This window comes from Podarcis bocagei (genome assembly GCF_964188305.1).
Source record: "Podarcis bocagei genome assembly, chromosome: 13".
NCBI classification, from domain to species: Eukaryota; Metazoa; Chordata; class Lepidosauria; order Squamata; family Lacertidae; genus Podarcis; species Podarcis bocagei.
The window spans coordinates 6548551-6572058 of NC_138138.1; the positions used below are offsets into that span (position 1 = coordinate 6548551).

Sequence of the window (23508 nt, forward strand, 5' to 3'; positions counted from 1 at the left end):
TGGGAGATCTTTTCATTTTTGTATGAATATCACAAATCATTCTTGAGTGGATTTAGTCATGGCACACCAAACCAAATTGGAAAGTGAGTCCGTCTACATGTGCAGCTGAATGGAGATTTGTGGCTTCTTTTCCTGGGTCTGGTTTGGGATCTCGGGCGTAACGGAGCTAAACCTAATGAGACAAGTTTCTTGATTGGATCTACCACTGCTTTTCAAATGTTTAATAGCAGCCAGAGGAGGAGATGTTTATCAGGATTGCAGCTCACTGGGGGTGGGGAGTTAATCCTTCCTCAATGGAAATTACTCCTTGAAGTTGAAAGCAGATGGTTTATTTATGGCAGGCTACTTAATATCCCAGCCTTCATTCCAACAGATCCCAGGGCAGCCACACAATATAAATTCTTGGGTCATGAACCCAACTTTGAACAGAGGAGAGGACCATGACAAAGAGCGGGAAGAGACAACTGGATTGAGAGAGCCAGTGACTCAAGCTTCAGAGTGGTTAGACCTTGGACCCCAATATGGAGCCCCCAAACAGAGAAATCCTCAAGACAGCACCCTCTGAAGAAATGACAATCTCCACAATGGGGACCTCCCACAAAGACCTTTGACTGGATGTGCACACTTGCTTTTCCAGGGGTGTCTCATCCCGTTTTGCTTCTCCTCATGGGAGAAAGTGGTGTTGGCGGCTGGGACGACTTCAAGCAATATCTCGTGGGAGCCCTGTGAGATCGTGCCAGAACCAGGAAGCCACTGCTGCTTCTCCTCACTTCTCCAGTGGGCGCGCAGGGTGCCTGCAGGGGCCCCGCCCCTTGAATTCCACCATCTGAGGCAGCTGCCTCAGCCTGCCTCATGGATGGGCTGGCCCTGCCCTCTTCCTATAAATCCCATGGACTAGAAAATCCCATGGACTAACTTCCTCCAAGCAGCCTCATTGGGTGAAACATACTATGTTTTGCACCACACAAGTCAAATAGCAAGGAATATTTTATTTGTAGCAGGGAAGGGAGTATTCACCCAGGAATGATATGGTGTGTGTGTGTTTGTGTCTGTGTGATAGTACTTGCCCAAGAAAGCTGTTATTCGAGGAAATCTGACAATGGATCTCCTAGCCTTGAAGCTTTATTGACTCATATCTACTTTCCTCAGAGGGCGACAGCAATAGCTTTCTATAGATTTTCTCAATAAACTTTACACAGCATATCTTATGTTTCTCAAATATGAGCCTCCGTGTGATGGCCTGGGAATCGGATTCAGAGGCTGAACCTGAGGAATCCGGGCCTGCACAGGAGTCCCCGCCTCCAAGGCCGGCTGAGCCGGGGCTGGGGCTTGAACCTGAAGGGCCCTCACCTGTGCTGGATCCTCAGGAGCAGACACCAGATGAATCCGCTCTGGCTCTGGAGGTGATCAAGGACCCATTGCCTGCAGGTTTGCCTCTCCCAGCCCTGTCAGGGGAAGGTGAAGCTGCCTGTGGGTCCAGTAACCCTCCAGCCTCTCTGGAGCTGCAGAGGCTCAGGGCAGAGAGGCGGAGGGAACTAAGTTCTCGCAGGAGGAGTGCTCGCCTTCAGGCCAGAAGAGGCGAGTCACCTGTGAACCGGGGCCACCCTATGCCTTGGGGCAGATAAAAGCCAGTCAGCCCAGTCCCAGGTTGCGGGAGCAACATCGTTGGTAACCTGTTCCTGCCGGCACCCTGACCTGCTCTCCTGCCAGAGTTCCTGACCACGCCCAACTCCTCGCTTTGGACCTCGCTTCGCCCCTGACGGACAGCCTCCATGCCCTTGACCTAGGACCGGACTCAGACCACGCCGCACGGTAACCCCCCCCCCCCGGACCAGCACGCTCCAGCAGGAATAATAGTAGGAAACAGTAACATATGGCCCCAGTATCCCAAACAAAACCAAAGTATTCACCTCGACTTGCCCGACTTCGAGTGCGCACTCCTAGCACGGTGGTGTTCTCCCCACTTGGCGAGGAAGTCTTCAGGACGGCCTTCATATTCTCATGTTCCACTGCATCTTCTGCATATTGTAGCCCCTGCGGTTGGTTCTGAGGTGGAGGAGAGCTGCTGCTGCTACAGAATTTCCCAGTCTGTGGAAAGAATTTCCCCACCAGTTTTAATTTATAAAATCACACAACATTAGTTAATATAAGAAATCAGTCCTTCAAAGACGTTCTCTTACTCTGGCTGCAGTTCTAGCAAACGGACAATAATCCTTCCGTTTCCACCACAGGGAGTGCATAATTCATACTCATATTTTACAGGCAGCAAAATGCAGAGTTTAGCAATTATTATTATTATTTTAAAATCAACACCAATTAGTTAAGTCATGCGATGTACCCGAAATGGCAGACCTCTCATCCTGATGTGAACCGTGTTTGTTAATTTGGAGTACTGTGTCTACATTCCTCACCCTACCCTGAAAAATTTCTGCAGACACCCATGCCATCTTCACCTGTGTGAGTTTTGTTCAACATCTGAGTTTCTGCTCTAAGTGCCTTTACCAACTGAAGTTTGATGGAAGTCTCTATTGACAGCAGTTGAGCCAACTTTGTGGAGGCCCACCTGGCACTGGGCGTTTGCTCTGAAATCTCAAGGAAGACTTAGCCTTTTCAGAAGGCTTTTGCCAGTGGTTTAGGCTGCTTCTGCTGGCTCAACCCTACAGATGTTTAATGTGGTAAGCAAGCTTCCAGTGCCTCCGTTAATTCTCTATTGTCCTTATGAAGTACAAATCACGGAATTTCCACACTTTCCCTCAATCCAGTTTCTCTCACTCCCTCTCCTTTTTGGAGTATCTCTGGTATGGATTCAAAGGTAAAAAAGTAATAGTCCATACAATTATAATTAATTAATTCATTTCTCTTCTCTTGGTCCCAGTAATCATATTACACCTGCTAATAAAGAGCACAAACTCAAGTGAATGGTGCTTTCTTTCTTTCTTTCTTTCTTTCTTTCTTTCTTTCTTTCTTTCTTTCTTCCTGTCACAGCTCTGTATTAATTTTTTAAAAAATTCTTTTGGAGTCTGATGGTGAGTGGAGTTGCTTTTTCTTCTTTCTGCTGGCTTCTATCTGCCCTGCTTTGTGTGTTTTCACCCAGCTGAAGGCCACAGTGCCCTGGACTGGCAACAATGCATTTTATTCTAACCCAGGATGCTAGGCAACTTGGGTGGTTTTTGTCTCCCAAGTTCCCTAGCATCTTAGGTTACAAAAATAAAAATAAAAATCAATTAGATGAACTGGAGGAAATTAGAAGGAGACTCTTTTTAACAATGCTACTTATTCTGATTGCTCGCTCTTGTCAATGCAATTATGGTTTGAAGTGCAGCAGCAGCAATCATTCAGTGTGTAACTAAGGGTTAACGCTGTTGCTAGAAAGTCAATTAGCCAAGCAGGATGGTGGTTGAAGGTGTTGCACAGCAACACTGCAGTGGCAACATGTGCTCTGATAGGCTAGCTAGGTGTGAAGGAGTTTACTTGTGGATGTTTAGTTGAAGATTTCCCTGTTTTCGACAAGTCTGTCAAAAAGGCACCCTTCCCTTCTGCTGAAGTTGCCTGGCCCTTCTCGGTGGCTGCTCCCAGACTTAGACTAGCTCCTTCCTTGTTGTCTTTCCGCCAGCAGGTTAAGTAAGACCTTCTTGTCCCAACAGGCTTTGGGGGACAGACTGCTTTTAATGAAAGGGATGGTGTTGTGCTGCTTTTATTGTGCTGGTATGTTTTTAGTAGATCATACAGAGGGATGCGGGTGGCGCTGTGGTCTAAACCACTGAGCCTCTTGGGCTTGCTGATCGGAAGGTCAGCGGTTCGAATCCCCGTGACGGGGTGAGCTCATGTTGCTCTGTCCCAGCTTCTGCCAACCTAGCTGTTCGAAAGCACACCAGTGCAAGTAGATGAATAGGTACTGCTGCAGCGGGAAGGTAAATGGCATTTCCATGTGCTCTGGCACTCATCACGGTCCTCCATGCGCCAATAGCGGAAAACTGTCTGTGGACAAATGCCGGCTCCCTTGGACTGAAAGCAAGATGAGTGCTGCAACCCCATAGTCACCTTTGACTGGACTTAACCATCCAGGGGTCCTTTACCTTTACCTTTACCTTTTACACACACACACACACACACACACACACACACACACATGTTTAAATTCTTTTATTGTGTAATGGCTTTTTATTTTTGTTTCCCTCCCCAATGTTTTTAGCTGTTCTTGTTTTATCTGTAAGCCATATTGGATCCCTTCTCAGGGAAAAAGGAGGTAAGAAAGAAAGAAAGAATGAAAGAAAGGTATGCACTAGCCACAGCTAGAATCCTGAATTAACAAGCCCCATTGGGCTTTGGCATGCCCCTGTCCCCATCATCTGCCACAATCTGGATGGATGTTTGCAGGGCTTTTGAGCTGCGCAACCCTGGACTTGAGCTGCACCACTGCCATGCTCTTTTATCAATGCCATTATGAAAAACTGCATACGGTGGACTATAAACCAAACACACTGCGGTCTAAATATCTCATGTTAAAGATAGTACGGATATTTAGAGGGTTATGGAATATTTGATGCATGATAATGAAAGACTGTTTTTGTTGTTAGCAGATCTCACAGCACACAGAGGGCCTGGAGAGGGCATGCTCTTTTCACAGAACCATACCTCAGTGTCATCTTCTTCATCAGTCTACCAGAGGGAGGCAAAGGACAGGGCAGAAAAGGACAGAAAGCAGCATTTAGGAAGTACAGTACTGACAAAACATGAACAATTGTGGGGCTGTTTAAGCATTGACATGGCAGAGGCAAAATGAGAACATATATCTTATCGTGGCACCATAAATCCTCTACATGGAAAAAGCAGGCAGTTCCTTTGCCAGGAATAGTCACGTCAGATTTGGGTGGTTAGAAGTTGACCTGAAGGTTTGATGGATAGAGAGCTCTGAGCACAATGTAACTCTTGGCATGCTTGCTTTTCTGTAAGGACTCATGGCTACAGCTATCTCAGTTTCTCCTAGAAATCTCTTTAAAAACTTTCCCACTATGATATCAGCTAAGTGCCACCTCTTGGAAACGTAGGGTCAGCAGACCAGAAGGTCATCAAGGCACAACCAACCATCTATTCATCAGCCTTTCACACCCAGCCCCTGGGCCAGTATTAGTCCAAATAGTTCAATATTTCACCAGCAGAGACTGGAAGTAACCAGCTAGACTGGTAAAGAAAAAATGATTTATATGCACTGTATGTGCAATATAACATTGTGCCACCAGGAGTCCCATTTTTCTCTACCTGTTTTCCCTGTTTAAATTTACAATGCTTTTAACTGAAACACATTTTTTATGTTTCTAGATCCAGCCATAATCACATCACACATAATTGCAAAGAGAGAAAGAACTCCAAAGAACTCAAGAAAACAAGCTACTCTGCAACAGAAAGCAAAAACCAACTACTGCTACTAGCCTTGAGTCTTGCAGACTCAAACATTTAGTCACCGAGTTAGCACAACCCTGAATATACCTTCTATTTTTTACATGAAGAACTGCCTGTGTGAAAGCGATCTCACATAAAAATCACTTCCACATAGCAAGTTACCATTTAAGAAAGTGGCTCTCTAGCCTTCTCTTTGAAATAATAAGAGTTCCACCATAAGGGACTGCAGAAAGCAGGAGAAAATGCTGGAATCTAAGCAAAACTCATCTAATGGGGACCGTCTCTTGTTAAAGCTATCAAATGAAAATATTTAGGAAATGCTGTGTGTCAGTGATTGCAGAATATCTTTCAACATGCAGATTGTGTGGAGAATATTCATGCCACTGGTAGAAAAGTGTGGCGTGGGAATCAGATGGTAAAAGCTTCTGTGGGAGCTGCTGTCATGGCGATGCAACTCCGTGTGAGGGACTTAGCATGACATTCAGCCCTCAAGGAATGTTCTACTGGGATGCACAACCACTGGTCAAAACACAGATGTGGAAATCTCTGGTGCCCATGATGATGATGAGGAGGAATCTGAGGATTTTAGGTCAAAGCCTTTCTTGATTGTTGTTGTTTAGCCATTTAGTCGTGTCCGACTCTTTGTGACCCCCTGGACCAGAGCATGCCAGGCCTTCCTGTCTTCCACTGCCTCCCGCAGTTTGGTCAAACTCATGCTGGTAGCTCCGAGAACACTGTCCAACCATCTCGTCCTCCGTTGTCCCCTTCTCCTTGTGCCCTCCATCTTTCCCAACATCAGGGCCTTTTCCAGGGAGTCTTCTCTTCTCATGAGGTGGCCAAAGTACTGGAGCCTCAGCTTCAGGATCTGTCCTTCCAGTGAGCACTCAGGGCTGATTTCCTTAAGAACAGAGAGGTTTGATCCTCTTGCAGTCCATGGGACTCTCAAGAGTCTCCTCCAGCACCAGAATTCAAAAGCATCAATTCTTGATCGCTGATCGCCTTTCTTGATACAATGGGTCAAAACTGAGACACTGCGGTGAGAATTTAATCTGAGGCACATTAAAGGGTGATGGGACAGTTTCTCTAACATCTTGATCTAGGGCAAAGCCTGCAAAATACTTGACTACCTTAACTACCTCCCACAAAGGAGAGTTATCTGACTGGCTTTGTGCTGTTCTGGCTCTGCTTCTCTCTGCTGGAGTGTCCGTAAACCCTACGGATGTTTACAAAGAAGAAAGTTCCACTGTGTTCAATACTCCCTAATAAGTGTTAGCACCTAATAAGGGTGGCGCTGTGGTCTAAACCACAGAGCCTAGGGCTTGCTGATCAGAAGGTTGGCGGTTTGAATCCCCGCGACAGGGTGAGCTCCCGTTGCTCAGTCCCTGTTCCTGCCAACCTAGCAGTTCGAAAGCACACCAGTGCAAGCAGATAAATAGGTACTGCTCCGGAGGGTAGGTAAACAGCGTTTCCGTGCACTGCTCTGGTTCACCAGAAGCGGCTTTGTCATGCTGGCCACATGACCTGGAAGCTGTACGCTGGCTCCCTCGGCCAATAAAGCGTCGTACGCGGCTGGACCTAACGGTCAGGGGTCTCTTTACCTTTACCTTAAGTTCCACTGTGTTTAATACTCCCTAATAAGTGTTAGGACCTCATTATGTGATGCCCAGTTTGTATTGTGGAAGGCGATACAAATAGTATAGATAATAGAATCATAGCGATTCAAGCAGGGCAGAAACATGAACTGCTCGTCCAAAGGAAGGGATGCAGCAAGAATCAGGCTGGAGTGATGACATTTTTCTGCCTCTTTAAGCGAGTGGAGGGTGACAACCCACTTGTTGGTGTCTTAGTGCGCACTTGAGAAGTAGCAGTTCTTTCTTCTGATGAACAGCCAAGACATAGTAGCCTGGTTCAGCGGCAAGGGCCTGCCGGCACCCTCTGTGCAAAGGACCGGTAGTTGGGTCCTATCGTCATGGCCGCCCTGGGATAAAAGGCAGCAATGGGCTGCAACTGCATCCAACTGCAGGGCAGTGGGGGATGGAGGCGCTTCTGGGTCACTTGTAACCATGGCAGTTGGCAGAGGAAACTGGTCCTGCACCTTACAGATCTTCACGCTTTTACTGCCGCAGCAGAGGGCTCCAAGTTTGATGGAGGCAGTGGCCTGGTGCTGCAACATTCACATAGAATAGAATAGAATAGAATAGAATAGAATAGAATAGAATCATAGAGTTGGAAGAGACCACAAAGGCCATCGAGTCCAACCCCCTGCCAAGCAGGAAACACCATCAGAGCACTCCTGACATGGTTGTCAAGCCTCTGCTTAAAGACCTCCAAAGTAGGAGACTCCACCACACTCCTTGGCAGCAAATTCCACTGTCGAACAGCTCTTACTGTCAGGAAGTTCTTCCTAATGTTTAGGTGGAATCTTCTTTCTTGTAGTTTGGATCCATTACTCCGTGTCCGCTTCTCTGGAGCAGCAGAAAACAACCTTTCTCCCTCCTCTATGTGACATCCTTTTATATATTTGAACATGGCTATCATATCACCCCTTAACCTCCTCTTCTCCAGGCTAAACATGCCAGCTCCCTTAGCCGTTCCTCATAAGGCATCGTTTCCAGGCCTTTGACCATTTTGGTTGCCCTCCTCTGGACACGTTCCAGTTTGTCAGTGTCCTTCTTGAACTGTGGTGCCCAGAACTGGACACAGTACTCCAGGTGAGGTCTGACCAGAGCAGAATACAGTGGCACTATTACTTCCCTTGATCTAGATGCCATACTCCTATTGATGAGGCCCAGAATTGCATTGGCTTTTTTAGCTGCCACGTCACACTGTTGGCTCATGTCAAGTTTGTGGTCAACCAAGACTCCTAGATCCTTTTCACATGTACTGCTCTCAAGCCAGGTGTCCCCCATCTTGTATTTATGCCTCTCTTCACCCCTGGGCAGTCTCTCCCCCCAAGCAGCTTTGATCTGTTTTGACTGTGAAATTAGCCCAAAGGGGGTGGTTAAAAGATCCCTTGCACTGTGGCACTGTTGCAATAAGATGTGGATTGTCCACCCTATGGCTACAGCAAAGTAAAAAAAAAAAAAAATTAAGGGGGGGGGGAGATGGGAAACACTTAATGTCTCTTATATCGCATCTAGTTTGGCCATCAGTTATGTCTAACTTTAGTTGAATTGCGCCCAATGATTAACAAAAAACCTTTCTCAGATATTATTTTATCTGAATCCATCCATTTCTTTTCACTTCTTTGTTCCAGAGACATTCGCAATTGAAAAATGAAGGACTCGTTTGTTTTGTCTTTCATGGTGTTTTCGGCACACTCAATGCAAGAAAGATTAGCTGTGGGAGAGACGGACGACAGCAGGCTAGCATTGCTTTTTAAGGGTATGTTTTGTTCCACGAGGGAGCTGTTTGTTTTGCTTTGGGCCTAGCGACACTGAAAGATAGCCAGCCTTTATCCAACGGAACCTCTGTAGGTATTCTCCAATTGCTTATTCTCATTATGGCAAGCTAATTCATTGCCAGTAAAAATATATCCCTCCAGAAAACAATACTATATAAGTAACCCCCTAGCATTAATGGCAGAAATCTAAAAGGTCATTCGGGGACAGGTAAAATATTTGTACTTCTAATCATCTGTACGTCCTGTCAAGAGATTTAAACCATACAAGGTCTGTACTGTTGTTGGGACTTTGTGTGCTTCAACGGCCATTTGCTATTTATTGACTAAATGGTGGCAAAGTGAATGTAAATATTAATGCCAGTCACATGATACCTTTGGGATGGAGTGGGTCACAAGTAAATCCTTCAAAATGAATGGGGATGCTTGATTTAAAAAAAAAGGATTGTGGATTGTAGTGTGGCATATTTGTTTCTAATATTGCATTATTGTTTGGTTAGATACGTTTATTTAAAACATTCTTAATCCACTCTTCAGCTGAGAAACACTCCCAGAATAGTAACAAGACAGTCCCCATCTTGAAACTTATAATGTGAAAGGCATGACACAAGGAAACGGACTTTGGAGGGAGGAGGAAAAAGGCAAACTCCAGACACTATTTCTTAGTAATATGCTTTCCATATTACAATTTTCATTTGTAATTCTGATCTTTAATGTAACTGCCACATGGATTAAACATATCATAAAGTAGACATGGGCATACATCCTTCCTGCGTTATGACTTTTGTCCAGATATATCTTGAATGGGGATTCTTGTGACATCCTGATATTAAAAAAAACTTTCTCTATGCTAACCTCAATCTGGTCTAGTGCAAAAATGCTGGACACAAAGAAGAGAAAAGTAGTATTCTTTTTGCCATAGTTCTCAAGACAAAAAGGGATTATCTGAAGAAAGGGAGGCAGATTTAGACAGAATTTCAGGAAAAGCTTCCTATCTTTTCAGATTATAATATATCTTTATTGTCTTTATTGTCAGTGTCCCATGCAGGACAATGAAATTGCAAAACTACATAAAAACTACATAAAACTACCACAAAACTACATAAAGCTACATAAAAACTACATAAAACCCCCTAAAAACTCTAAAACCCTATTTTAAAATACACTATACTGTAGAAACCCCTTATGCTGCGTTTAGAACCAGAATTGCATTTGCATAGAAACTGTTTCTCAGGCGGCTAGTCTTGGCCTTTATAACCCTATACCTTCTTCCAGAAGGCAGAAGCTAGATAATATTAGATAATATTTATTGCGGCCATAGGCCCATACAGGTAAAAACAACACATAAGTGACAGCTTGTGCCGTGGGGGAAAAGAAAAAAAAAGAAAGGAAAAAAAAACAGTCGCTAAAACACCGCTATAACAATAAAATACTATAAGATGGAAAGGCATGCTACGCCTTAATTAGCTTGTAGCGCTCCTTGGCGTCGCTTTTGGGAGAGGACAGCGACTAGGAACCTAGCCACTTTCAGGGTCGTGTGGGAATCCTTATCCTGCAAGATTTGGGCAAGATGGAGAAGGCAGAAGCTGAAAGAGATAATTTCCGGGGTGCGTACTATCTTGTGCTATCTCTGCCGCTTTCTTATGGCACCTGGCATATAATAGAAATACCGAAATTTTCTAATGACAGACTGGATATATACTGTGTCACAGATACAGAAATGCTGAAGTATAGACAAATGTTTTTTTTGACCCAACCATCAATTTTAAAGACAACATTTCTATTTTGGCTGCACATTATTTTCCTCAGGAGGTCAGGGAACTGCCAGATTGGACTAGGCAATCTCAATTTACATCTGTGGGAGTGATGCAAACACGTGTAAACAGAAATAAGTGTGATGCACTGTATCCCACTGAGATCTTTGATACTCCTGGTGAGGTTATAAATTATAAACCATTCCCTCTGCCTATCTGGCTCACACCAGAGACCTTTTATTAGAAGTTTAAACAGGATTTTTGGTATGATTCATTAAAAAAGAAAAGATTGGAGCACAATGGCAGTAACGTCCCAAATCGAGTGTCTCCTTGGGGGAACAACATTACAGGTTACAATGGTACTTTGGTTTATCAACTTAATCCGTTCCGGAAGTCCATTCTTAAACTGAAGCTGTTCTTAAACCGAGGCGTGCTTTCCCTAATGAGGCCTCCTGCCGCTGGTGCCCATCCACCGTTAGGCTTCCGTTCTTACACCAAGGTAAAGTTTGCAAATCGGGACACCACTTCTGGTTTTGCGGAGTTCGTAAACCAAATAGTTTGCAAACAGGGCTGTTCTTAAACTGAGGTACCACTGTATTTGTCCATGATGTGGCAAGGTTTACTTTAGCAGAGTTAAACAGTCCCCTTTATAAGTTTATGCAGTGATCAGCTTGTTGCTGACTTGTCTGAGTTCTACTAATAAAGATTCCTTCCTGGTTAAAAATCCCTTTGAATACCTCTTAAAGAATACACACACAAATCTGATTCATGTTAATATAAACTATTTCACTCTCAGATTCATTCAGGTTTACAGAACTGTACCTGAAGGCAGGCTTAGGTTACATAGCAAGCAAATAAACTATACCAGAGGGAAGTTGGTCCTGAGGTGACTGAAACTGAGCAGTTATCTTTCAAAACTACCAGCAACCGATAAACTGGTTGTCACAGCAACCAGTTAGAACATGGAGGCCTCTGTCCGAATGTTGACTGCACCTTTACATCCCACACATGAGATAATTCCACCAGCTTGCTTATTTTATTAAGGCTAAAAGACTATCTCCTTGAAACAGAATGAATATTTTTCCCTGGGACTCTTTTCTACTAGCCAATAATACTTAAAGTCGTAACAGTAATTAAGGGATCTAACAAGTTGCTTCCCATTCATTTTCTGCCTTGCCTGATTTCATGCTCTCCTTCCGCTAGGCAGAGTGGTTTTGCCTTTGCCTCGCCACCTTCCCCTGGAAAACTCGCTCTTTAGCGCTAAATCGGAACAAATGGCAATCCATGGAAAAGCCAATTGCCGTTTGTTCAAAGCATGAACCAATATCCTCTGCTGATGGAGCCGTTACGGCACTTATATGATACATACATACTTGCATATTTATGTGCACACACACACACACACACCTATAATACATATATAAAATGTATAAAGAGATTATGAATAAGCATGTCTCATGAATGCAGAAGGTTCTGAAGATAATGAGCACTCACACTTTACACTGTGGGTGCCCTTTGCGGGATTGCACATGGTGCTACAGTTCCCAGGGAGCTTAAGGGCAAACAGGGGCTGGCTTGCCTCTCAGTGTTAATTTTGGGAGGCTCACGCCCAGCCTCAGTAATCCAGTTTCTTATTTATATGGGGCCAGCCCCATTTTTAAATAGGGGGTGGAGCCGACGATAACCAGGCAGTCAGCTCTGAAGATTCACCCTCCCCACCCTCCCTTTGTTTAATGTTTCTTGTTTGCAGGTTAACTTTTTATTCCTGTTTAGCTGGCGCTGCTGCGGTTATTGACTAGTTGCTGTTGAAGGACAGGGAAGAAATTTTCCTACATTGGCAGGTTTTTGTCTTCCCCGTAGCAATTCATCACAACTTGGGTGGTTATGGCCTTGGATGGAATCCTTTAGTCTTTTCTTATTTATATGGGGGGGGGGGCTTGAAGTGGTGACTCACCCCCCTGCGGTGGTGATTCCAGGGTCCCCCACTTAAAGGGGTTATATATATGGGTGCCACGGGCCATACACTGAAAGGTCGTCAGTGAACAACCCTGTGTGGGGGGATATGGGCTGGGCTGCCTGCTACACTTACGTCTCGCAGAGCACCCCCATATCCCATTTACCCTGATGAGCCCCAGTTTCCCTCGATTGGGGGGCTGGGAGGGGTACACGCCCAAGGCCTAAGCCAAGGTCTTCCTACTTTTGGAAGTGTAATAAATGGCCTAATTTTAATTCAATATACGTTGTCAGAGTCTTTATTCCTTCCTTATGATCCCCGGGGGCTGTTGCTGTCGCCGCCTGGTCACGCAACAGACTGTCCACTGACCCCTGCCTTGCACTTAAAATATGTGCAGTGCTATGCTTTGCCAAAAGTATATAATATTATTTTTTTTTGGGGGGGGGAGGAATGTCCACTTTCTTAATGGGGTGCCAGATTTAAAAGAAAACAATCCTTGTGTAATAACAATACAGTTTGAAAGTTATTCAATATGAGTCAAATTTCCAGTGTCTGAGAGATCACTGCCAGGAAAGATCTACAAATGATAGGGAAGCAGTGATTTAAACCCATGCCCATTTGGATCCACAATACTGGAGTGGTGTTTTTTTTTTTATTGTATTCTTTTACTTAGCTTGCCCGAGATTTTGGCCACGCTGCTAATCAGAGCAGTGCTGCCCATGCCAAAGCCCAGATAGAGGTAGCTCCATATGCAACAAAACATTCACATCTAATGGAGACTCCAGAGTTGGATTTTGAAGACAGCTGGAAACTTTTATTAAGTACTGGCACTTCTTTAAACTTTTTTTGGACTGAATAAAACCACATCAACTTAAAAGAAGATTTAAAAGTCCTAGGGGATTTTTAAAGGTCACTTGACAGAGAAAAAGTAATCTTATTTTTATAAAAGTAGGCTGTGCATCCCATTCGCTGCAGCCCAATTAGCAATCCTTATTAGGTAACATCTATTCCAATCTCAAATTAATAATTCCGATTAGAACTTGCATCACATAGATATATATTTTTGTTTCAACCTTAAAACTCTTAATGCTAAACGCACAGACCTATTTTTAATCATTAAAACTGAAAATCATAATTGTAGTGTTTATAAAAATGAAATAAGAGATCAGTTATTTAAAATATGTCTCTCCAGCCTCCCCATCCTACGTCAGATTCTGATTCAGAGGTGAACCTCGTGTACCACTGAGTTCAAGCAACCTCCCCAAAATATTGTACTTCTGCTACTTAACGTTTGGTTGGTGCCAGCACAGTCCCCCCCATTACATTTAAATAGCATTTATGGTTATCAGTAAATATAGTTGAAATTGAAATACTTTATTGTCACTTGTACAACTTGTATACAGAGAGATTACACAAGCACCCCCCCCACTCAGCTCTCTTAGTCTTAATTCCCCTCATTTACTGACGCACACCCACCAAACCCGAAAGTCAGTTGCCCTGTTGTTATCTTTTCATTCAGCAGCCTAACAGCCCACGGATAGAAGCCGTTCTTTACCCTGTTGGTGCGACTAATCATGCTTCTATATCTTCTGCCCGAGGGCAGGAGATCAAGAAAGTGCTGGCCAGGGTGTGAATCATCCCTGAGAATTTTCCTCACTCTCCTGAGGCAACGATCTTCCGCTATTTCATCCAGCGGATTCACGGGACAGCCCATAATATCTTGTGCTGTATTTACCACCCTCTGTAGGCACTTCCTATCAGATGACATAATAAGTAGTCATCAGAAACCACCCTTTAACGAGTGGTTAGTTAGTGTTTTATGACATTGAAGGAGAGAGGTTAGTGTTGTCAAGTTTGAGGAAGTGCAGCTCTGGCTGGCTTAGGTTCTTGGGAAATAGAATTCCACTGAAAGAGAATATATAAGATTGAATGGCCGTTGCCTGGCACCATAATCCAGTCCATGTGTAGGTGGACATTTTCTGTTCTCCACCACAGAAGTGCCACCGTGTGTGTGAATACCTTCCTATTCCTGATACAGCCTGATACAGTGGTACCTCAGGTTAAGTACTTAATTTGTTCTGGAGGTCTGTTCTTAACCTGAAACTGTTCCTAACCTGAAGCAGCACTTTAGATAATGGGGCCTCCCACTGCTGCCGTGCCGCCGGAACACAATTTATGTTCTCATCCTTCTTAACCTGAGGTACTATTTCTGGGTTAGTGGAGTCTGTAACCTGAAGCATCTGTAACCTGAAGTGTATGTAACCCAAGGTACCACTGTATTTGTTGTTAAGAAACTGGGAGCGTCTGCGAGTCGATGTACTTCCTGCCTTGCCAGCACCTCCCCTTCCCTTTCCTGCTCCACTTCCCCTTGCTGGCTTGTGTCAGTTACACCAGCACCAACAATAACAGTAGTTAATGTCACTGGTATCGGTCTAAACATGGCTAAGACCAGTAAGGGAAGCAGCATTTGTGGGCAGTGCCAGAGGAACCCTCTCCATCACCCGAGGCAGGACGCTGAGGGGCGGGGAGAACCGCCCGATGACGCATGCGTGGCGTCCGTACATACTGCACATGTGCGGCAGCCCATACAGTTGCTGTGTGTGAGTGGCAGCCCGTACAGACACCCATATGGACGCCGTGCGTGAGTGGCAGCCCGTACGGACTGCAGAGGCGTGGCAGCCCATACGGACGTGGCGCGAGCGGTGCCCACACTGACTGCATGTGCGCCCTCCACCGCTCTACAGCTGGGGGGAGGCAGTGGGCCATCTTGCCACACCCCCCCAGGGCAGTGCCCAGGGCGTCCCCCCTCCCCCCTTCGTATGCCCCTGAAGTCAGGGGCTGCCGGTAAGAGGGCGTGTGATCCTGTGGCTCATGCTTGATCTTACTGCTGGATGCAGCCATGAGATGACATATGCCTGGGTGCTGATTAAGTGGGTCCATGTATGATCATGGTACCCTAATTCTGGGAGAGGAGTAGGCTAAAGGAGCTCTTTTAGGTTTTGCTGCTTGGAGAGGATGAGTTATGCAGCACAACCTTCTACTTTCATAGAAGAGTTCCTTGAAGAAGAAGAAATGAGAGAGAGAGAGCAGTTTGGATAATGGATCTTATAGTATGTCATTTGCCGGCAACAAAACTCTACGTACTTTCGCTGAATGAGATTTTACTTCACCACTTACATCCGTGATCATTTTCCCTCTGGTTTTGTTTCTTTCTCTGTGGTTGGCTCGCTTCTGCTTCTGTTGCAAAACGCGCTCCCTCGTGGTGCGATACTCCAGGGCAAACTCACTAATAATTTTGCAGAACTTATTGATGTTGACTTCGCGGATTGCGTAAGGTGGGTATCCCATAAATAACAAGAAGGAGTGGAACCTAGAAAAGCAGAATTGAGTGATCTGTAGCTTTCATCCAACAAGTAAGGGAAAGCCCCTCAACCCCCCAGGGATTGTTGCAAGCGGTGGTGTTTTAGGGCATATGGCGTGATCTAGGTGAAATGCCTTTGTTTATAGGACAGAGCAGGTCAGAGGAGCATGCAGTGGATAATCTGCTTTTGAATTATGAATTTATCTTGGCTGTAACTCTTGCAAGACCTGCTCCCAGCCTTCCTTGCAGACCCTTTCCCCACCAGGTCTGGGAGGGAGGGCTGTGACTGATTCCAGCTACAAAAGCTGAAGTTGCTGAAGAGGCCAGAGACTATCTAGGCCGTGAGTCCTGGAAGACCTGCTCCCTGCCGCGCAGGCCTTTTCCCCACCTGGTTTGGGAGGGGCCAGGACTGACTCCAGCTGCAAAAGCTGCGGCTGTTGAACAGATTCTTGGACTGGAGTACCATGTTGGGTTTTGGTTGGGGATTTTTGGTAGCTGCTGTTGTATCTCTATTTTAGACATTCTTATGATTTATGCGGAAATTGTTCAATTTGATTTTGTACTATTTGATGTTTTATTTAGTGTTTATACTAGTGGGTCGAGCTCATTGGAGGAGTTTGGAGGCTCATTGGGGGTGAAGAGGAAGTAGATTCTGATGCACTTCTGAAATTGTCATTGGGAATGCAACAGGATCTTCTTAGGTACACAGCAGGGATAAATCAAGCTGACTCTCTCAGGCTCAATTATGAGCCTCTCTCTGTGATGACTTCACCCCAGCTTTGCTAAAAACTCGCTACTACTCAGCAGATTTGCCCAGACAACTTAGAATATCATCATTTTTTATGAGACCTCTCAATGGTACATCACCCATACTATTCCCTGGTACTCTACCTGTTAATTATTCTTCTGTGGACAATTTTTAAAATTATTATTCTTTCTGCACAGTCTTTAAGGAACTCAGACATCTTTTGCTTTAGAGTTGGCTTCATTTCATGCTTTGCTATGGCCTTCAGGTGATCCCATGATGCTTTGCACCGTTTCTCCATTTGACATAAGTTGTCCCGAAGTTGTTCAAAGTCAACCTAACAAGAAGGGAAAAAATTATTAGATTTATATATATTTTTAAACACACACACACACCAGCATTACTATATACAATTATTAGTGTACAGTGGAACCTCCACTCAGGTACGGAATCTGTTCCGGAGGTCCATTCGTGAGTTGATCCAGGTAGCTGGTAGAAGTGCCATTCTGCGCATGTGCAGACGGCAGAAGCCGCTTCTGTGTGTGTGCGAATTGCGGCAAACCTGGTATTTACTTCTGGGTTTGCCGCAGTCGTGAGTTGAATTGTTCGCGGGTAGGGGCGGTGGTTCGGTGGTTTGAATCCCCGCGATGGGGTGAGCTCCCGTTGCTCAGTCCCTGCTCCTGCCAACCTAGCAGTTCAAAAGCACGTCAAAGTGCAAGTAGATAAATAGGTACTGCTCCGGCGGGAAGGTAAACGGCGTTTCCGTGCGCTGCTCTGGTTCGCCAGAAGCGGCTTAGTCATGCTGGCCACATGACCCGGAAGCTGTACGCCTGCTCCCTCAGCCAGCAAAGCGAGATGAGCGCCGCAACCCCAGTGTCGGTCACGACTGGACCTAATGGTCAGGGGTCCCTTTACCTTTAGGGGTGGTGGTAAGTCGAGGTTCTACTGTATATGTACACAGTAACAAATTCTTAGTTCATAATTTAACTGAGGAAGCATCTTGTTTTCCATCACATACAAATCCTACAAAATCTAGTCCACATTATATGATCCAAGACACAAAACAGTCTACTAGTCATATATGACAGTTCACTAGGGCTCAAGGACACCCTGTTTTGCTAACTGCTTGTGGTTGCAATCTGCCTACCAGCGTCAGTAGACAAGAAGCTGCTACTAAACTGTAAGAATCGGACCCCTGGGCTGAACTTTTCTGGCCCTGTTTGTTCCATTGCCTCAGTCCTAGTTGTTGTTTGTGGCCAGTTGGAAGCCTGGCTGGTTGCTGAGCAAGTCACCTGGGAAATCCAGGCAGGTTTTGCATGGATGTGAGTGCAGTTGGACGGCTGTTTCTTGTGCCCCCCCCCTTTGGTCTGGCTCTTCCTGTTATGACCACCTGACTGGCTTCCCTGTTGCTTCCCTCACCTAGAGAACTGGATAAATTTCTCATTTTCCATCCGACCATTTCCTGAAGGCTTCGAGCCTTGCTTGCTTTTTGGCCAAGAATACCTGGCGTGCCAATTTGAAAACACCTTTGAGTCAGTTATGCTGTGCTCCTAACAAGGCCGGTCCAAGTCATTTTGGCACCTGAGGCAAACCACAAAATGGTGCCCCCTACTTCCAGGCAGGAGAGAAGGGGTGAGCGAAGATCAGGGGTGCCAACTTGAATAAAATATTGTGTGCGAGGAGGCAGGTAAGCTCCACCCCACATAACTGATCACAAGACGTGGGCATGCACACCCCATTTGAATGGCAATGCCCATCAACTTGGGGTGTGTGTGTTGAAATTGGGAGTTGGCTTCTATGGTGAAGATCCACATCAGAACAAGGGGAGGGATAAATATCTACATTGAGAACATAGGTGGGAGGAGACCAGTTGCACCTCCTATTTGCCAAGAATCCGCTGCCGAGGCGGCGTGGGCAGGGGGCTGCTGAGGAGATGGCAGATCCAGCCTCCAAGGTTCATGCTGAAGCTGTTGCTGCCACTGCGGCAGGAGGAGGTGCATTCCTTAGCGCCCGATTTGCTGTCTGTCAGGGGACTGCCATCGGAACAGGGGAGGGAAGCAGGGGGGCCGTTGGGATACAGAGAGCCTCCGAAGCTCCTGAGGAGCAGTTCCTCTTCCAGCGATGGGAAAAGCCACACCTCCAGTGGAGAAGAGGGGGAAGGGGCCAGTCAAGCGAGGAAAGGGCTCGGGGATGCTGCTGAGAGCCCCAGCACCTCACCAGGCTGGCCAGGAGGGACGCACGCCCCTTCCGTCGCCCAGCCTGCGCAGAGGGGTGAAGGAGCCTTGGGGTGCCGAAGTTCTTGTGTTGGGGGAGAAACTGGAAGGGGCAACTCCGGGATTCTGCAAGTGACTAAGACGGACATGAACTTTGGGGATCTGCACTGTAAATAGTTTGCACAATAAAACCTGTAAAAGACAGGTCGGGGTCCTGCCTGGCTACTCACGATCAACCACCACCAGCATCTGACACTGTCCCTGTGGATTCTGCCACCTGAGGCTATTGCCTTAACTTGCCTCATGGCTGAGTGGCCCTGGTTTCTAAGATGAACTTGTGCCAATAGCTCTGGACCCAAGTGTATCCCTGCAGACCACAATGATCTCCATCAACCCCTCTAGTCATAGAATCATAGAATCATAGAGTTGGAAGAGACCACAAGGGCCATCGAGTCCAACCCCCTAACAAGCAGGAAACACCATCAGAGCACTCCTGACATTTGGTTGTCAAGCCTCTGCTTAAAGACCTCCAAAGTAGGAGACTCCACCACACTCCTTGGCAGCAAATTCCACTGTCGAACAGCTCTTACTGTCAGGAAGTTCTTCCTAATGTTTAGGTGGAATCTTCTTTCTTGTAGTTTGGATCCATTGCTCCGTGTCTGCTTCTCTGGAGCAGCAGAAAACAACCTTTCTCCCTCCTCTATGTGACATCCTTTTATATATTGGAACATGGCTATCATATCACCCCTTAACCTCCTCTTCTCCAGGCTAAACATGCCCAGCTCCCTTAGCCGTTCCTCATAAGGCATCGTTTCCAGGCCTTTGACCATTTTGGTTGCCCTCCTCTGGACACGTTCCAGTTTGTCAGTGTCCTTCTTGAATTGTGGTGCCCAGAACTGGACACAGTACTCCAGGTGAGGTCTGACCAGAGCAGAATACAGTGGCACTATTACTTCCCTTGATCTAGATGCTATACTCCTATTGATGCAGCCCAGAATTGCATTGGCTTTTTTAGCTGCCGCGTCACACTGTTGGCTCATGTCAAGTTTGTGGTCAACCAAGACTCCTAGATCCTTTTCTATGGCTGCCTGACCCATTACTCCTTTTTGCTTCATTCTTTCCTGGCCTGATGACAATGGGAGCAATGGAGACCTAACAGACCTCGGTTTTGTTTAGGGAAGTCAATCCTTACAGCTCCTTTTGAACAAGTGCAATTGTACGTCTGTGCACGAAGATATCTTTTGAACTTTGAAAGTCTTGTGTCAACACAGTGCAATCGTGCTTGTAAAGCTTAATGTAGGGGAAGCCAATAAATTCCTTAATAAAGTAAACGAGATGAGGGTTCTCCTGTTCATTAACCATAAAAGGTGTTTAAGTGGCAGAGACCTGCAGCTTGGTTTATGTTGCTACAAACAGGGAGCTCTGTGCGGTTTAACTACACAAAAGCTCCCATTGAGTGGAAACACATACGCTCAAACTGCTACCGTCTGCGTTACAACGGAATAGAAGCCAGGTTCAGTTAAGAACATGCAAATCCCAGCTATTTCTCTTTCTGTAGGAAAGGAACCAGCTGACACAGACTTGCCCTGTCAACACAATGGTCCCTGCTGCTTTCTAGAGCAGTGAGTTTGGGGCTGTGAGGTGTAAAGTTGAAAGCAGTGGGCACCTACAGAGCCCCAACCTTCCCACAGCCCCACCCTAGGGTAAGTGGCAGGGACACTGCTGCCAAGAAGGTAAGGTAAAGGTAAAGGGACCCCTGACCATTAGGTTCAGTCGTGACCGACTCTGGGGTTGCGGCGCTCATCTCACTTTACTGGCTGAGGGAGCCGGGGTACAGCTTCCGGGTCATGTGGCCAGCATGACTAAGACACTTCTGGCAAACCAGAGCAGCGCACGGAAACACCATTTACCTTCCCACCAGAGCAGTACCTATTTATCTACTTGCACTTTGACGTGCTTTCGAAATGCTAGCTGGGCAGGAGCAGGGACCGAGCTACGGGAGCTCACCCCGTCGCGGGGATTCAAACCACCAACCTTCTGATTGGCAAGTCCTAGGCTCTGTGGTTTAACCCACAGTGCCACCCGCGTCCCGCTACCAGGTAGAACCCCACTTATTCCTTGCATTTAGGCTGGCCAGATTGAACACTGGATAAATATATTACAGGCTGCAGAGATGTTACAAGGGCTAGCTATAAATTGCTTTTATTATGTATTTTGTGTTTTCTATCTTGTATTTTTATGCTGTGAACCGCCCCGAGGTCTACAGATGAAGTGTGGTATACAAATTAAACAAACAAACCAACAAAATACTTGTTCCACCTTTCCCCCACAATTCTTGCAACTTCATTTTTTTCTCAGAAAGTTAATACCAAACCACATGATAAAGGAAGTGACTCTTGCTCTGGTTAAGTGTCTATCATTCATGGGCCAAATTATGGCCTCCCAAAAGCACAATGAGTAATATAAGGTATTTGTCTTCTTTCTTTTTTAAAAAGTCTCCTGTACTTGCCAGTCTGGTGATGGGATTTTTCCTACCTAACTTTAAAGTACAATTCATTCCTTGGCCTCAGTAGGAATAGTAAATAATGTGAAATATGAAGTCCTTTCAAGATCCTGACTCATTTAGAAAATGAGGACATATTCGCTCAATTGTATATGTGCTTCAGGACAAAAATCTGGGTCAAACCATTGGCATAGATGTTTTTTAAGGAGCATCTAATTGTGAAGCCTGTGCTTTGTGCTGTGACTCAGAGCCACGCTGGAGATTTGGGAACCATATCAGTAATCTCTTGCTTTTTAAAAAATATTTTTTATTGAAAAAACCCTGACAAGCAGACTTGTATACTGCAACTAGTAGTGGGAAATACTGGCAGGAGGAGCTGGTGGGTAAACCAACTGCTTTGACGCCATTTCTTCTGCTCAGAATCACATATCCCACCCCAAGCCGTTTTCCTACTTGGGAGAAAAGCAGTTTCAGGGATCTTTTGTGAACAAATGACGGGACCGAATAATATTATTTTCCAGACTGAGCATATTTTGCCAAGAACTCGGAGAATATACCAAAAGGTGATGTGGATCAGAATGTACATGCAGAAAACAAGAAAGAAAGAAAGAAAGAAAGAAAGAAAGAAAGAAAGAGGAATGAAGGAAGGACTAAGCAACACTAAAAATCAAAAGAAGCCTTGGAATGATTCTCAGATAATTAATTTAGCAATGTAATATGGCCAAAATGTTTCGATGTGTCTTTTTCTTCAGGGGCAGGGATGTTGGTGAGACAGTGGGAATAAGAAACAAGGACTCAGAGTCTTAAAAAGGACGACACAATTGGAAGCTTTGCCTAAGGGCTTCCTTGGGTTTGGATGCAACACTTTTGTGCCTGCAAGATACTTGTATACTTAGAATATAAAGTGAACAGAGTATAAGCAGAGTTTATTCAATTGATGGATGCTTTTTTTTTTTAATAAAAAGGTTTTGTGGATTCTAACTGCTTTAGCAATAATTTTATTACGCACGGTACTTAGGCGTTTTCTGCTTCCGCAGTCTGTAAATACTTTAAAATAAATGAACATACAGGGTTTTCCCCATCACCAACCTGCCCTTTTTTGAAGAAGGGGACAACATTTGCCCACCTCCAGTGTGCAGGGACCTCACCTGCTCTCCAAGAATCCTCAAAGATTATAGACAGAGGCGCTGAGATTACACCTGCAAGCTCCTAAAGTACCCTTGGGTGCAGCTGATCGGGCCCTGGAGATTTGAATTTATTTAAAGTAGCTAGATGTTCTCTTGGGACGTGGGTGGCGCTGTGGTCTAAACCACTGAGCCTCTTGGGCTTGCCGATCAGAAGGTCAGCGGTTCGAATCCCCACGACGGGGTGAGCTCCCGTTGCTCAGTCCCAGCTCCTGCTAACCTAGCAGTTCCAAAGCACATCAAAGTGCAAGTTGATAAATAGGTACCGCTCCGGCGGGAAGGTAAATGGTGTTTCCGTGCGCTGCTCTGGTTTCGCCAGAAGCGGCTTAGTCATGCTGGCCACATGACCTGGGAAAACTGTCCGCGGACAAACACTGGCTCCCTTGGCCAGTAAAGCGAGATGAGCGCCGCAACCCCAGAGTCGTTCGCGACTGGACTTAACTGTCCGGGGTCCTTTACCTTTAGATGTTCTCTTGCCATCTCTTTTCCTATTTGGGGCTGCAGCGCCCATTTATTTAAATAATAATAATAATAATAATAATAATAATAATAATAATAATAATAATTTATTTATACCCCGCCCATCTGGCTGAGTTTCCCCAGCCACTCTGGGCGGCTTCCAATCAAGTGTTAAAAACAATACAACATTAAACATTAAAAACTTCCCTAAATAAATATTTACTCTGTTATCACCCAGTTGGGCATCGCTTTCCTTTCCACTTTGGGCAAAGAAGGCATTGAGCAGTTCTGCCTTTTCTATGACACCCAATAGCATTTCTCTGTCTTCTCCACACGGATAACCTACCATGAGCTTGTTCCTCCTCTTGCTTCAAACACAGCCAATGAAACCTTTTGTTATTATTTTTAACCTCTCTTGCAAGCCTGAGCTCTTTCTGAGCTTTAGTCTGCCTGACATTCACCCTGCAACTCATATATACTCCTCCTTTTTGATCTCCCCTTTCTTCCATTTCTTATACTTGCCATTCTTAACTCT

The 23508-nt window shown here is 45.4% G+C and overlaps 1 protein-coding gene across 16 annotated transcripts in view; it reads right to left on the reverse strand.

Annotated features, from left to right (window-relative positions):
- The window catches only part of FHOD3 (formin homology 2 domain containing 3), a 361609-nt gene that overhangs the window by 19872 nt on the left and 318229 nt on the right, over positions 1-23508 (reverse strand). For 13 of the 16 annotated variants that reach the window (XM_081166062.1, XM_081166061.1, XM_081166055.1 and 10 more), the window contains 4 exons: positions 16761-16951; positions 15686-15878; positions 4636-4659; positions 1911-2088 (listed from right to left, as the gene is read on the reverse strand). In XM_081166062.1, coding sequence (XP_081022188.1) covers positions 1911-2088; positions 4636-4659; positions 15686-15878; positions 16761-16951 — 586 coding nt within the window. The remainder of the gene's footprint in view (positions 1-1910; positions 2089-4635; positions 4660-15685; positions 15879-16760; positions 16952-23508) is intronic. The other 3 variants (XM_081166054.1, XM_081166057.1, XM_081166051.1) reach the window with 1 other exon arrangement.